This window comes from Paroedura picta, chromosome 1 (genome assembly GCF_049243985.1).
Source record: "Paroedura picta isolate Pp20150507F chromosome 1, Ppicta_v3.0, whole genome shotgun sequence".
NCBI lineage: Eukaryota > Metazoa > Chordata > Lepidosauria > Squamata > Gekkonidae > Paroedura > Paroedura picta.
This window is the reverse complement of record NC_135369.1, coordinates 151,267,415-151,283,544: the sequence shown is the minus strand read 5'-3', so window position 1 is coordinate 151,283,544 and position 16,130 is coordinate 151,267,415. Positions and strand designations below refer to the sequence as shown.

General features: G+C 39.5%; 1 protein-coding gene across 6 annotated transcripts in view; it reads left to right on the top strand.

Moving 5' to 3' along the window:
• The window catches only part of LRRC1 (leucine rich repeat containing 1), a 121,637-nt gene that overhangs the window by 66,053 nt on the left and 39,454 nt on the right, over window positions 1–16,130 (top strand). For all 6 annotated transcript variants that reach the window (XR_013226366.1, XR_013226361.1, XR_013226365.1 and 3 more), the window contains exons 9-11: window positions 4,047–4,165; window positions 4,798–4,881; window positions 15,160–15,275. Coding sequence is in view for 1 of the 6 variants with exons in the window: in XM_077308830.1 (XP_077164945.1) it covers window positions 4,047–4,165; window positions 4,798–4,881; window positions 15,160–15,275 (319 nt within the window). In the remaining 5 variants the exon portion in view is untranslated. The remainder of the gene's footprint in view (window positions 1–4,046; window positions 4,166–4,797; window positions 4,882–15,159; window positions 15,276–16,130) is intronic.

The window sequence follows — 16,130 nt, the reverse complement described above, 5'->3', positions numbered from 1 at the left end:
ATAGGTGTGAAAGTTGGACAGTGAAGAAAGTTAACAGGAAGATTCATTTGAAATATAATATTGGGAGACAGTTTTACAGATATCACAGACTGCTAAAAAGACAAATGAAGGGGGTTCTAGATAAAATCAACTCCGAACTCTCCCTAGAAGCCAAAATGACCAAACTGACTCTTATCATCCTTGGTGACATCATAAGAATACAAGAATCATTGGAAAAGATAGTAACACTAGGAAAAGTTGAAGGCAGCAGGAAAAGAGGGAGAACCAATATGAAATGAATTGATTGACCCAGTAAAGGAAGCCACAACCCTCAGTTTGCAAAATCTGAGCAAGGCTGTTAACAATAGGGTATTTGGGAGATCATTAATTCATAGAGTTGTTATAAGTGACTTGACTGTACTTAACGTGCACGTGCACGCACACACACACGTCTCAGGGTCTGGATTACCTATGTCTGAGAGTTAAAGAACTCAAAAGTGAAGCTGTTGATTTTCTCACTCTCTCTCTCTAAAATGTTTTGCTAAAACCAGCTTTAGTACCCAAGAACTAGAAGTAGCAAATGTTACACTCTTTTTAATAAAAGAATTCGGGAAATTATAGGCCATTTTTGGAATGAGCAGGTACCTTTCACTTGTCTGCAAAATGGAACTTGTAATTAACACCGCTCTGCAGAATGAAGCTGTGGCAAGAGAGCATATCGAGAAAGGGAGTCGTGAAATGAATTTCATGAGGAAATCACTCTAAAACTGAGTTTTTAATGAATATATGTAGTGAGTGGCAGGTCAATTACTGGCTTAAAATTAGTTTCATCTTATTTCCCTTTGCTTTTTTTTCCAAACGCTTTTCATTTAGCGATTCTGTTAATCTAGTCTGATTAGAAATAGTTTTATGTGAATACTCAAGATAAGTTTAAAGTTTCTCTATAGACCTAGTGTACTGTACTAGTGACCATGTTAAACTAGGATCTGGGAAACCCAGGTTTGAACCCCCTTCTGCCATGGAAGCTTGCTGGGTGAACTTGGGTCAGCCACATACTCTCAACCTAGCCAAGCCAGCCTGCCTGTTGTTATGATCCAAAAATGGAGGGGAGGAGAATGGTATAAGCCACTTTGGGCCCTCATTGAGAGAAAGGCAGAGTAAAAATGAATATACAAGGATATATTTATTTAAATTACAGATTCTCTTACCTAGCCAAGAATGCTTACACTGATGCCTTTAACTTTGATGGAAAACTTTACTTGTGATAGTGGTTTTTGCATTGTCTTTTCCCATTAGCACTACCAACTCTTAATGCAGGCTTTCTCAACCAGGGTTTCTTGACAGTCCTGGAAGGGTTTACCAGATAGGTGGGCAGTAATTAATTGTTTATATATTTTAAAAATTTGTTGAACTTTTGTTATATGGTCATGTTGAAGCCCTCCCTCCAAAATGGCCAATGATGGGTCTGGAGGGGATGGGGAGGGGAGGGGCCTCAGGTGGGCATGTACACAGGCTTCCCAACTATATTCTGCACGATTACGCCACTTTGGGAGTTTCCTGGAGGCTGAAGAATGTTTCAGGGGTTTCTCAGTGGTAAGAAAGTAGAGAAAGACTGTCTTAATGCATAAATGGTTAGATTGATAGAAAATCATAGTTTGAATTGTAGGCTACTAAAAGTCACCTTGCACTAACAGTTTGTACAATCTAGTATAACAGTAATGGTGATGTATTTGAACCTTAAAGCATAATTTCAGAAGAAACTGACATTTCCTTATGCACAATGTGCTTGAAAGGCTCTCTCTTGGCTGTAGCCAAAGCAAAACCTGGCAAAGTGGTGTGCACTTCCTGTGATCAGCATAACCTTACAATAGGATGTAGAAGTTTCTCTTCATGGTTTCTTACTAGGTAGTCTTTCTTCTCTTCTTTTGTAGAGTTATAGTATTGAGCTGGAAGGCCTTTAGGTCAGCAGCTATAGTGGGGTGATAGTGATGGTGGTGAGAAAAGATTCTAGGGTAGCGATCCCCAACCTGTGGGCAGCGGACCACATGTGGTCCGTCGACTAATTGGAGGTGGGTCGTGAAGGACGCCTTCTCCCCCCCCCCGCCCTTTACTTCACCCCCCCGGCCCTTTACAACACACTTCGGGTGTTATTGTCTCCCATCACTCCCAGATGGGACTATCTCGTTGCAGAGAAACAAGCTCAGAGTTCCCATTGATTTGTTTTTGTCATGAGTTAAAATTTCCATGAAAATAAAATGTTCCTTATGTTCATTGTTGTGGCGTGTCTGTATCTTATTTTGAAGGGATGTTTAAACATTACCATAGCGATCAGAGAGCGTTAGGGCAGTGGTTGAGAGTAGAGGAGTAAACTACCCCCCCCACCGGGCCTCAGTAAAATTGTCAAGCGTTGAGTGGTCCCCGGTGATAAAAAGGTTGGGGACTACTGTTCTAGGGAGAGGCAAAGTACTTCCTAAAAGTCTTACACTTTAAGTCTTTAACATTGCTTTCTGTGCTAATTGGCATATTAGGCTTTGTTGCCCTCCTCTGTTGTTCTCCCTGACTTTTTCCGCATTAGGAGACATAGCTGTTTTAGCCTCGTTTTGGATTTCCTTTGGATGCTGCGAGTCGACTCTAGCATTTCCGCATTTAGGCTTTCCTTCCCTTACTTCCCAGGCTGAAATGTACAACAAGCTTTCTGCACTGAGTCCAACGGAGGCAGCTTCCCATTATGTTTTGCTCCCTTCCCCTTTTCCCCCCAAAAAATTTCTTTTGCAAAATGGTTCCTGCTTGTACCGTTGTTTTCATTGCTCCTCTTAATCTCACCATTCTGCACCACTGATCACCTTCCACCTTCCCCCAAAAGTGCCCAATGAAAAATTTTTTAAAACCCCGAGTTATAATGTTATAACATCATAACACTGCTGTGTAAGACTGCAAGTTAGAAACAGTGTTGCAATGCGATTACCCATTTTTTCTTTATGATGTTATAATGTTATAAGTCAGAGGTTTTTTTTTTATTTACATTTGAGACACTTGGGGGAAGGGGGGTGATCAAAATTAGATTTTTAAAAATGGAGGGGGAAGATAGCGACGAGGAAAGGGCAGGCATGGGGGAAAACCCAATTGCTTGCATTTCTGCATTGGGCAGCCCAAAATTAAACCTCATTAGTCCCTGCTTAAAAAATGAAAACTGGTTTTCTGTGAATTCCTTTGCTGTGGGGCAAGAGAAGGGACAATTTGGGTCTTCCCCCAAAGAGGCAAATTTCAGTGTGGAAATGGACAAAAACTCAATCCTTTAAAAGTGCAAATCCTAATGATATCCCTAGTGCAGAAACACCCCCTGTGGCATTTGCCCACTTTGTTGATGCTCAAATGATGCCAAACTAGTCAGCAAAAATCTAGGGAGCATGAGGCTATATTGCTCTGTGACCATTCAGATTTAACTCTGATGATATTACCTAGGGCAAACGAAGCCAAGAGAGGGCGATGCTTCCTGCATTGTGTTGTGCTCGTTCTGAATAGGCAGGAAAGTCTCCTCTGTTAAAATTGCTGAAAAGGCTTCTTTTACAGCTTCTGGAAAAAATTTCTTTGTAGGTCAGCCCTGTAAATACCTTTGAAAAGCATAAACCTCTGATTTCAAACAGCTAAGCAATATTACTTTATTACATTTATTGGCCTCTGGAGCGTGTCCCTTTCAGTCCTTGCTGCTATAGCTGTATTTCTCTGATTTCATGGCCATCTGCTTTGATTTGTTCTTAGCTCCATAGTTCATTGATAGGGAACAGCTTTCGATCTCTCCAGTGCACTGCTAGGTAGCTTTATTAAGGGAACACTTTTGTTCAGTGCTAGTATTAGCCCAAATCTATGCCTAGTCCTCACCAGGTATCAGGACATTCCAGTCCCTGCCCTGTTATAAGGTTCTTCTAGCAGCAGTGTTGGAGAGCGTTCTGAGCAAAATGTCATTGTTCTTCTTGGTGTTACTTTCTTTGTCTATATCTCGTTCTTATAAACAAAAGACTATGTTTAACATATGTGATGGACTAAATGGATTCCTTCTCTGCTGACAGGAAAATTAAGAAGACTTTCAATCCTGAAGGTCGACCAGAATCGGCTTGTTCAGTTAACAGAAGCAATAGGTGATTGTGAAAGCCTTACTGAGTTAGTTCTTACCGAAAACCAGCTCCTGGTAAGTATTATTTTAGCTCTTCAAATGGATGGCAGTAATTAGTCTTTGGTTCCGTACAGATTTGTATTGATAACAGCATTTTTTATTTTACTTCTTTATGAATGTGGTAAAGAACTAGAACTCTTTTGTCTGCCTGTATAAAGAAAGTGTTGATTAAGGTGAAAGACAGTCTAGGAAAGAATATTAGCTACATGGTAGTAGAACTTTATATGGCAATCATGCCATTTTGAATACTTATAAAACAAAAGGAATCTAGTTGTTACAACCACTATACAATAGATTGGAATAGGTGAAAATTCATGCCTTGCTCTCCCTTCTTCATTGTCTCGTCTAAAGAGGTATAAGTGCTGTATAAATATTGAAAAAGACCTGGGATACAAGTTTCCATGCTTTATATCTGTAGATATATTTTAAGACAAGTAATTTATATATCATATTCCCAGTACAAAATCAGAATTCCAGTTCCCCACACATTCTTCAGAGTAGCCTGTGTCTGTTGAAAGATGGCCTCCCTCAGAAAACCACTTCATCCTTGTGTGTTCCATGATTTCTTTGCAAGATAAACTTCTCGTATAGAAAATTTGCTGGTGCTAATAATGATCACTGATAGTACTTTCTTTGAATCCTGACAGACTTTGCCAAAAACCATTGGAAGGCTAAAGAAACTAAATATACTTAATGTTGACAGAAACAAACTAGTGTCTTTACCCAAAGAGGTAAGTGATATCCATGTTGATCTCTCCGTTGAGGGAAAATGGGAATTTATCTGCTAGAATGATGCGTGATGCTGGAGCAGATTTGACTGTATTTTCCAGTAAAACCAGAAATAGCAGGACTTCTGTGTGTGTGAGGAACTATGCAAGGAATCCAGCCCAGCAAAGTCAATAATATGGGACTAAATTTGGAGGCCTTTTGATTTACTCAGTGTGTTGTGGCTGGCATCTCTTTGAAGGTTTACCAAAAACAAATAGAATTCACTCATCTTGAGCATCTCAGGTATGAAAGGGACAGCTTGGATTTGTCAAATCTACTTATCTTTAATTGTTTTAAGTTCTGAAAAAGACTAAAGGGTGGCTGCTTTAAGAAGGCAGTGTTCTGTAACATTAGTTTCAAATATCTGTGTTCTATAATAATACTTTTAACTTGCACACAATTATGACCATTAACATCATTAGCCGTTCAGACTTTTGTGGCTGAAAACTGCTATGGAAATTTTACCTCAAGGCCACCATTCTGCGATCCTGTTGGGCAGTGGTAACAAATTAATGGATTGCTGCTGTTTTAGTTCCGTAAACTGCATCAACTATTGGTTTTGCTTTCACAATGGAAGTACATTGCTGATCCAAGTGACTTGTCATAGGCTTTAATCTAGAGAAATGGAGCAGGTAGTGTCTCTGTGTGCTATCTGCTCTGACAAACAATTAAATTTTAGACCAGGCTGTCTTAGCCAGGGTTTCATGAAACCCTGGGTTTTCTTGACAGACCTACAAGGGTTTTCTGAATGGGTGGGCGTGAATTAATTTTATATATTGAGGTATCTGGAGGGGGTGGGAAGGGGAGGAGCCCCAGATGGGGGGGTGTACACAGCTATGCTTTCCAACCATAATCAGCACAATCGCACCACTTATGGGGGTTCTCAAAGCCTGAAGAATGTTTCAGGGTTTCTCAATAGAAAAAAAATTGAGACACTCTAGACTCTCACAAGACCTGTGCAGTGGTTACTCTGACTTCTGTGCAGTGTGCAGAGATGTGCTGAAAAAATGGACAATCTTATCCTTGTGCCTTTTCCTGAGTGGGATACACTGCATAGTATCTCTGCATGCCTGACTTAGCTGTGGAAGGCAGGATTCTCTGATTCTCTGGGGATGTGTGTGAGAAAGAGAGCGGAATCTTACTGAGATTGTAGCATGCCTTTCTTAGGCTATGAGAAATGTATCACATTTATAAAAAAATATAGCAGGGCTGTTTTAGTACAACACAGACAAAAATGGTAGGGAGCCATGTCAGCCCATTAGGATAGAACATCCAACAGATTAGCAAAGTTACTCATCTATCAGCTCAGTCTCTAATGTATGGAGAAAGTGTTCTGGGTTTAGCCAAGCTACTCAGTTCTCCACTTCATTGCTGAGTAAATCAGTTGGGAAAATGCCAGCAGACAAGCATCTGGTGGATTTTTTTATTGTCAGAGTAGCTGTTTGATTGCTAACATTTGCTTTAAGCAAAATATGAACATGTGCTATAAATAAGAAAAGCCGCACATGGTGTGAAAGTCAAAACAGCAAGAAGAAATTAATATTCTGTGTGTGTGCCAGGATGGAAGTGGGGGAGTCCAGCTAACTGACAGCTGAAACATTTGGCAGACCAAGGAAGGGAAGCAGGAGCAGGAACCTTGACTGATTTATGTCCTTGTGATTTTTGTCCACATTCACCTAAATTATTTGCATTGTGGTGGGACTGGATGAAGGATACATTGCTGTAGTTGTCTTCTTTAGCCTTGTTGATTTCTTCTTGCATTTTGAAGGAGGAGATTTTCGGTCATTGAAACTGACTAGAGCCTCTGCCATCTTACTGGCTCCAGTCATATATATTTCCTTTCCTGTTACCTCCTACTCTCTCCTGCCCCTTCCCAGATAATGCTTATGATAAGTTTAATAGACAGAAGTCAAAACTGGTCCTGAGTGGAACGGTAGAACTGAAACCCAAAGTGCACTTTGTCTTTGGAGTCTCAGAAGTGTACCAGGATTTCTGTACAGTTAAAAGGAGGCTTTAGACAGGAATCCTTGTTCCTTTTTGGAGACTTAATGTGACTACCTGAAGTATACCTAAAGACCATAGAGAGCTACTGCCAGGTTGGGTTGGGTAGACGGTACTGACCCTGATAGTTTTAGTAATAGTCATGGTCCGTCTAGCTCCAGTGATGTATGGTTACCATGAATATGCTGGGCAACTTTTAAATTGTTTTTTTTTTAAATAGCTACTTATATATATCAAAATTTATTGATATGAGCAAACATGTGTTCAGTTGTAACTAGGAACACTAGACACAGAAAAAGATTAGGCTAAGAAAAAAGATTACAAAGAGGAACATTTTCATAGTTATCAGTTGTAATTCCACATAGTAATTTTAATAACTAATATTTTAATATCTAAATGGGTATTTTAAGGTTTTAATGCTCAATTTAAAGTTTATTCTCGGTTTATGAAATTTACGTGGCTTGTATTACTGTAATCCACCCTGAGTTTTCAAAGATAGAGCAGAATATAAATTCCAAAATATATAAACAAACCTATTCATAAAATCTTCTAGTTAGGAGTTGAAGGTTTGGTATCAGATGTTACTTTACTGGTAACATTTTGTTCAGCAAGGTCCTGTTCTGTCAATAGTAAATGCCAATACTAGAGATAATTTATGAGTGATAATTCAATTTTAAGAGAATTTATGTCTTTGGATAATCCCTAGGGCCTAGAGTTTCAGATGGAGTTAGCTACCAGTAAGAGATGCCTCTTTCCATGTATTGAATTTGAGAGACTTTGCCCTCACTGAAGAGAGTTTAGACTCTGGTCTGGTGCTTACCCCATTAACCTTCCTGTGATAGTAAAATGATTGCCAACAATTATGTGGTTTCAGTAGCTAAAATAGGACATTATTCCATTTTGCATATTTATTTGAACTTAAGTACAGTATAGAATTTTTTCCAGAAGACATTTGTCCCAGCAATAAAAATGTACTTCCACTAAAATATTTGCTTAGGGAAAAGGACCCAGTCTGATTTCTACATTTATATAAAGAGATTGTAGCATGTACTGTTCTTACATTGTTTTTCTTGAGACACTGAAAACTCTGGACACCCTCACAAAACAATCTTATTCAGAATTTCTCCTGTATCTTTTTAGGACTACTGTGTAATTTGAACCCACTCAAAGAATTGCGCATGATATTCTGTTTATGTCGTCGTCCATTCACTTGGGCCAACCAAATTTAACTCTGTTGCACAGCAGTCACTGGGCCCCTGTTTCAGTGTTACTTCCCATAGTGCCATTTGTATGACTTTTTAGTTCTATATCAGATTGGTGGTTACAATGTCAGTTCCACCATGTGGATCTAGCCAGATACATTTATTAATTTCATTTTTTTAATTTGGATTATAGCATGTATTTGTAGTCCCCATGTACAAAATCAATAAAGTATTACATGCAAACTCTTACAATTTCTAGTGATGTTTACATGAAAAGCATTCATTGCAACTTTTATAGTGCCAAGCTTGCCTTACATGGTATTTATTGGCAGTGGCACCTGTTCATTGTGATTGTTTTTATGCATCAGTGAATTTTTATAAAAGGCAGCTGTCACCATGGGAAAGTTACACTGGACATTTTTTGGATTTTTTTTGCCCTATACCTCTGTAGCTCAGTGCATGATAGGGTAATAGTTGGAAGTAGAATAAGCATTTATAGAGCACATGCTTTCTCAACCAGGGTTTTGTGAAATCCTGGGGTTTCTTGACAGCCCTGGAAGGGTTTCCTGAATGAGTGGGAGTTATTTATATTTTTATTTTAAATTTGTTAAGCAATTATTGGGTGATGTGACCATATATGGTCATGTTGACCTGCCCACACCCTTCCAAAATGACCAATGATAGGCCTGGAGGGGTGGGAAAGGGAGGGGCGCCAGGTGGGTATGTAGACAGCTATGCTTCCCAACCATATTCTGCACTATCTCACCACTTCTGCGGTTCCTCAAAGCCTGAGATGTGTTTCAGGGGTTTCTCAATGGTAAAAAAGTTGAGAAAGGCTGATATAGCAGCTTTAATTTGTACTCTTTGGAAGAACTCTGCAATGTACATTACTGTAGTGGTTCTTTCACTGCAGCATGAGAGGTTTGTTTAAAACCACCCAGTTTATGGAGAGAGGTGAGTTATTAATTGGGTATTTCTCAATCTGTAATTTATCTTATCCACTGTGCCTTACAAGCTTGGTCTGAATGTAGAAGTAATATAACTGTACGTTCAACCAAATACTTGCTGTATTGAGAGAAGAAAGGGAAGTTTATGGGGCTTGGCTTCCTTAGGATAAGTTTCAAATAGCTTGCATTCTCATTAGTGAACTTAGCAAGAAAGGACACTTCATTTTGTGTTCCATTTGTACTGGGGGCAGGGGGGAAGCTTAGCCTCAGCTCCCCTTAGTCTTTTCTTCCTTGCCTAGCCTTTTCACCAATCAATTTCTCTCCTCCTCCGTGACTTGGAAGCAGAAGGAAAATGAAATGGATGGGTTAAATGGCTCACAGCCCTTTAAACCTAAGAGCTGACAGGCAGATATACCCTGCTCAACTGTTAGTTTTAAAGGTCCAGAACAGCTGAATCAGGGGCTACAATGTGATTTTAAAATTGTTGTATTTTACACCCTGAGCCTCACAGGAAGTGTAGGAGAGGAAAATAAAGATTTATTTATCTGTTTTCAAACCAGGCCTAAATGAATCTGAATTTGGACTCATAAACCAGTTCATGCCTATTCGTATTTGGTTCACTATGTGTACTCCATGCATTGGCTCTCTGGCCCTCCAGTAAGTTCATTATGTCATAAATGGTTGATACAAAGCTTGAGATTCCATCTGCTGGTGAAATGTGTGCACTCTTGTTTGGTGTTACATAAACCAGCTATTCCGGCTGCGTTGCAGCTAATCATAGCAATCAGTGCTACCTACAGAAATATAACAAAGTGTAATAATGAGAACCTCTACTGTAAAGTGTTAGGAACTCTGGCAGAATTCCTGATGAGTTCAAAGGAAGTGGGTTTTGGTTGCTTTAATAGCAAAGGGGTTTGATGTACAGGAATTAGTGGGTGGATTTCAGCAGGCCCTCTGTGGTAAGGTTGTTTTAATCCAACCTATTTTGAACTCAGCAGAAACTAAGGGTATGCGTGCTGTTGAGCTCTTGGCACGCGGCCAAGTGATAGATAAGTTCCAACGGTATGAAATATCCTGGGGTATGGAAACTCAAGCATTAGATCTCTGTAGCAGTTTCAAAAATGGTTTATTGTTTCAAATGTGGAATGAACACTAGCCATGTGCACAGAAAACGAAATTGGGCCATTTGCGATTCAGCAACTGAAACACCCTTCATGGCTCATGCTTCAGGTAGGGTTTTTTGTACATGCTCCCCCTTTCGAGGCTGTGGAGAGCATCTCTGCTGCCTGAGAAGTGGGGGAGGGGGGGGAGAAAGCACCTACCAAACAGCTGACCTATCATTATCAGCGTAGGATTGCACTGTAGATGCAGCTAGTTTTGCTATTCCTATTAATGAAATAATTCCCCATTCACCACCAGTGTGGTATAATTGTTTGAGTGTTGGGCTGGGTTTGAATTCCCACTCTGCCATGGACACTACAGTCACATCATCTCAGCCCAGCTACTCACAGGGTGGTTTTGAAAATAAAATATAGAAAGGGAGAATGTCATAAGCCACACTGGGTCCCTGTTAGAGAGAAAAGTGGAGAACAAATAAATACATAGAAAACTTTTAGTAAATTTATACACTGCTTCTCCAGAGACCTACTGTTATGGCAAGAGGAACATTGTCAAAAATAATGTGAACACCGTATCTTTATCATGGTGACAAAAGAAATATGGCACCCAAGTTGCAGGATTTTTAATATACACTATCTAGAACTAGAATTTGTTGCTGCTTTTTTCAGTTCTGTCATTAGTCCTTGTTCTGTTTTTGCAGTTTCCTCAAGCATGGAGTAGATGTTTTAAATTCTGGAGGAAAATGTTTTTCATTAAATTGTTTTATGGAAGTAAATGTTTTTGCAAACTTTCTTTACTTCCATTGTCTGTGGCTGTTTTCTCTGTACAAAAGTAAAATGGCCATGGAGCCATTTTTTAAACATCCGTCTCTATTTTAAGTGCGATGTGATATAATATTCAAAACTGTGTTGTGTTGTTCCCTCTGAGCTTTGAGAGTTTTGGGGTTCACATTCAAAAAAACAAATCTCAGTTCCAGACATAGATTTAAGTTTAATGTGATTTTCTGGGATTCAACTTTGAGAATCTGATTAAGTAACTTTGAAAACAGAAGCTTGAGCAATCCTATCAAAACTATTAATAGGTTATAAACTATGGGCTTTCCTCATTAACCTGATAAATTAGGGATCACTTCATCAGTCCATATTGGTCAACAAACATCACTTTAATTTTACTGCTAACCACCAGTTGGGAGTGTGCCATACGGATCTAACTCTTTAGAATGTGGTATATTCTTGGTCACTTGGGAAACATGATAAAATGCCAATCTGGTACAACTTTCTCATAAGGAAATTATAAAGGAACTACATAAAGGTGTATCTTAGCTATTTGTGGCCTTCAAAAAGTGCAGAGTAAGGGAGGTTACTTACCACATGAGTAGTACTTTGTGACATACTCCGGGATGATTGTTAACCCAGCAGAAGAAAAAATGAGTCGCCTTATTATCTGCTCTCGTGGTAAGGCCAACTTTTTACCATAGACATTACACTGATGCCCATATCACTGCAATTAGTGCCAGCCCACTGTGTGTTAGGCTGCAGACATGTCTAGCTTTCTGTGTGGTGAGTGTACAGGACGTCATCATGTGCTAAACAGAGGCCAGTTTACCAGTCAGCTGTCCAGCATAAAATGTCTGAAGTCCTCCCTCCACTCATCTGCTGCCAAGTAAATTTAATGGACACATTTGAGTTCTCGAGGAGAAAAAAAATACGTGTTTCATCACGGGTATTTTATGTGTGTGCGTGGTACTGTGCGGTCCATATAAATAGTAAATGTTGAAATCAAACAACTGTCTCTTGTGTTTTTCTTAAATTGTTAGCTGCTTGGAAAATTGAGTCAGGTAAACTCTTGTAAACCTTGTAAGTATTGTTCTGTCCACAGTTGCACTAGCTCATTCGACTGCTTTTCAATGCATGATTCAAACTGGCTGGCTCCACCGCTGCACTTCCATTGTCCCCTCCCCCTGAAGTCTGGGAGTTTCCAGCTTTAGATGGGTGGGATGCTCTCAAGAAGGCTGCATGGCCAAAACTCATTCCGCTTATGTTCCTAAGACAGAATTGTTCAAAGCAAGCACTTCTTGTGTACAGCAGGGCATCATTTGCCAGCTCATCTAACATTCACTAACCAGACTAATTGTTCTCAGGAGTTTTTTGTTGTTGTTGTTGTTGTATTCATTGTAGAGACACAACAGTTAAACAGACAATGGATACTTTTGTTACAGCACCTCACATCCTGTGAAATTGTCAGAGCACTTAACAGAAAGTTTAGTGCATGGTTGCTCACCACTGGGAAGGGTTGGTACCTTAAAATATAATACATAATCATCACTCTTTTACTACTAATCAACCCCTTGCATGAATGTAAGAAGGAAAGCATTTGTTATACAGGGAAATAAGAGTTGGACTATTTGTATGCAAAACCTGCAAATATGAGAATGTGGTGAAAGATGCTATTTGGGATATAAAGGGTTTCTTTTGATAAAGTTTTAAAAATGTGAAAATTAGTTTCAGCTGAAATTGAATTGGCTTCCATAGCTAGCATTTAATGAATCATTTGAAGCTATAATTGTAGAGCCTAAACCAAGCCTTGGTGTGGCTTTCATGTGGTTTATGGCTTAAAGCATTGGTTACTCCTTGAAATAATGTGTTCCCCTTTCCAGCTGGTGATTGACATTGGTAGAACTACTGTGGAAATGTTGGTTTCAGTTTTGAGGGATAGAAATTTAATGATGAAAGTGTTACATGTTATAAACCTATATATCTTGCCAAAGCTTGGTTTATTGAAGTCCGTTATCAAATAAAAATGCTAGCCATCTTGAATTCTCTTCAAAGGCACAGAATGTGGTCTTTTAGTAAGAGTGTACATTTTAAAAAAATCAGATTAACTTTCGATCCAGATCTGGGTTGGGGTTGCTTTGTTATCCTGAATTTTCAATACTCTGCTTACTGTTCTGGGATTTTTTTTTCTGGTGTTTTAGCAATTTTATCCATAACCCCATCTCACAGTGGCAGCAGGAGCAAAGATGGAGAGAGAAGAGAAGCAGGTAGCGCCAAGCTGTTGTTAGAGTCTCCAGTCCCTTTTTCCTCTGGATAGACCTGGCTTCTGATTTTGCTTCCACTCGCATTCCTTCTTGGCTCCTGGTGCTTGAAACTCTCGCAGAATTCCAGGAAGTAAATTTACATTACCTCTGGATTTTGGGAGTGGCTGGGATCCATTTGAATATCCCCAAGCTGATATGAAACAGCTAACCTGGTTTACTGTCAATTCAGGAATATCTGACTGCACAACTCTAGTGTTAACATAGCTAAATATTAAAAGAGTATCTACAATATTAAGAGAGTGTTTCCAAACTGAGATAAGGGAGGGAAGATAAAGCAGGCCACTCAGTATAGTAACTTAAAATATGTATGCCTCAATACAGTATGTTTTTACTTGGAATACAGATTTAATTTTAGTGGAACAGAATGTCTAAGTCTGTCTGTCCAGGGTCATTGTCTTAGTCATTGATATTAGTTCTTTAAAACCCAAATAAAGAAGGAATCTCTTTCTCCTTGCATTGTTTATTTAAACGGAGCTCATGTAATCAGCAGCATTTTTGGAGTAAATAAAAGGCAGCAGTGTTTTTATATGTACTAGAAATAAAAACCCATTGTAGAAAAAAATATATAATGGGCTTTAGAAAAGGGGGGGGGGAATGAAAGCAATGGGATGTACTAAAAGTGGTGTTAGAGAGCTTTGGCAGACCCCTCTGAAGGTGGGGAAGAGATCTCCAGAGGGGTGGGAGGTAGAAAGACACCACCAAGCAGCTGACCCTGAGCAGCTTGGCATAGTTTTTAAATGTGTTCCTTCACATTCCTCTGAGGCTGCTGAGGTCTGTGGAGTATAGCCCCAGGAGGCCATTGTACACCAGCGTAGGCGAAGGCAGGAAATAGCAAGGGAGTGGAGCAGGAGGACAACAGACATCCTAGGTGGCAACTGTCCCTCTGTGGCTCTCGCCTGCTACACATGCTGGAGCTCCCGCCCCATGTGGAACTTTTGAGGACTCCCAGCAGCCCCCGCTTTTAGCGGTAAATTGTCGCCACCACTATTTGCATTTTATATATATGGAACTGAATTGAACGGAGTGATGTTATGGTTGTATCTGAAGGGATGACTTCTACTAATGGAAAGGATTCCCAGCAGTGGAACAGAACTTTTCTGCTTCTCCATTCCTGTTGACACTTACTAAATTTCTTTAAATGTGTCTCCTGATAGTTAAGGGAGCCTAAGAGTCAGAACCTGCAGTGGAAGGTGATAACTGGTGAAATCAGGGAAACCCCTCGACTGATGATAAAAGGTCTTTGGATTCAACTCACTATATATATACTGAGAGTATTGTTTGTAAAGACAATGTAAGCAATAGTCATTCAATACTTACCATGCAGGAAACTGTCAGGTGTTTGACTGGTAGTTGCTAATTAGGCCCCTACAGTGTAGGTACCATGAGCTGACAAGGCAAGTACTTTTAACTGACATGGCATCTGAAGTGTGTAGGTTTGTTCATTCCATTTTAAAGCTGCATCCATATTATATGAGGGCATTCCTGAGCACTTGATTAATCATAATGTGTGGGAAGAAGAAATGAGTTTGGGAAACCTAATGAAAAGAAGTAGCAGTGCTGTTGGACCAACTATTAAGAAATGTAATTCTCTTTGTGCTAAATTGCTAAGTTCTGATTCTCTGTACTAATCAAAAGAGAAAATACTAAAAACACCATCTTAAACAAGGTGCATGTTACACAGAAACAGCTGAAAAGGCATTAGAACAAGAATCACAAGTCCCCTACTCAGTGGAAAAATCTACCAGCTGCAAAATCAGATGTGTTCTAGCCTCTTCTTGAGTGACTTAGTATTAATGCTATTCATATCTCTTACATGCATACCTCTTTAAACCTATGTTGGTACAGCAATAAGTCTTCTTCCTCTTCATAAAACAGATTGGTGGGTGTTGCAGTCTAAATGTGTTTTCGTTACGGGACAACCGGTTATCTAGGATTCCTTCTGAGATATCACAAGCCACAGAACTTCATGTCCTGGATGTAGCTGGGAACAGGTAATATTTCATTTATACAAAAATGACCATATTTTTGAAAAATATCTTCTGAAGAGAACATTTTGACAACCCAACATGATTACAGTTATTCAGATTTTTTTAATAAAGGTTTTTTGACAGTTCAATTTTAAGTAAGATTCATTGAATATACAAGGATACAGAGATGTACAATGGTTTTATGTCTTTAATGATTCTGTTTTGAATATAGATTCCTCCCCAGGAATTTCAGAGCCAAAACATCTTAGCATTTTTAAGAAGAAAAATAAACACCAAATGGCTACCTGTGGTCCAGCAAATTTCCCCTTCTCCTTTATTTTAGCTGTGTCCAGATTAGCTGTGGGTGGAGCATTTATGTGTAAGGATGGATACAAATTGGCTCTAGAACAACAGTTCTTGATTAAATTTGGCAAGTTCATGGTTCACAAAGCAAGGTTCGCGAACTAAAGAGCCACCACAAACTTCCACAATTTTAAGGCACTTCATGGTGGTTCATTGAGAGCAGAAAGCAAGGTTTAAATGGTCCTGAGCCATTTAAACCCATGCTTTCTGCTCTTCACAAAAAAGAGGGAGCAGAAAGCAGGGGTTTAAATGGCTCCAAGCCATTTAAACTGCTGCTACCCACTGCCTTTTGCAGGGAAACCCCTGGTGAAAAGCAGCAGGGAGGATAAAGCAAAAGTTTAAATGGCTCAGAGCAATTCAGTCCCCTGCTTTCTGCTTCCCTCTGCTTTTTTTAGGGAGCAAAAAAAGGGGGCCAATATGAACTGGTTTGATCCATGACCCAAACTCCAAAAATGTGGTTGTGCTCAATTCCCTTTGAGCTGGAATAAAGGTAAAAGCCCTGGAAACCACATACAT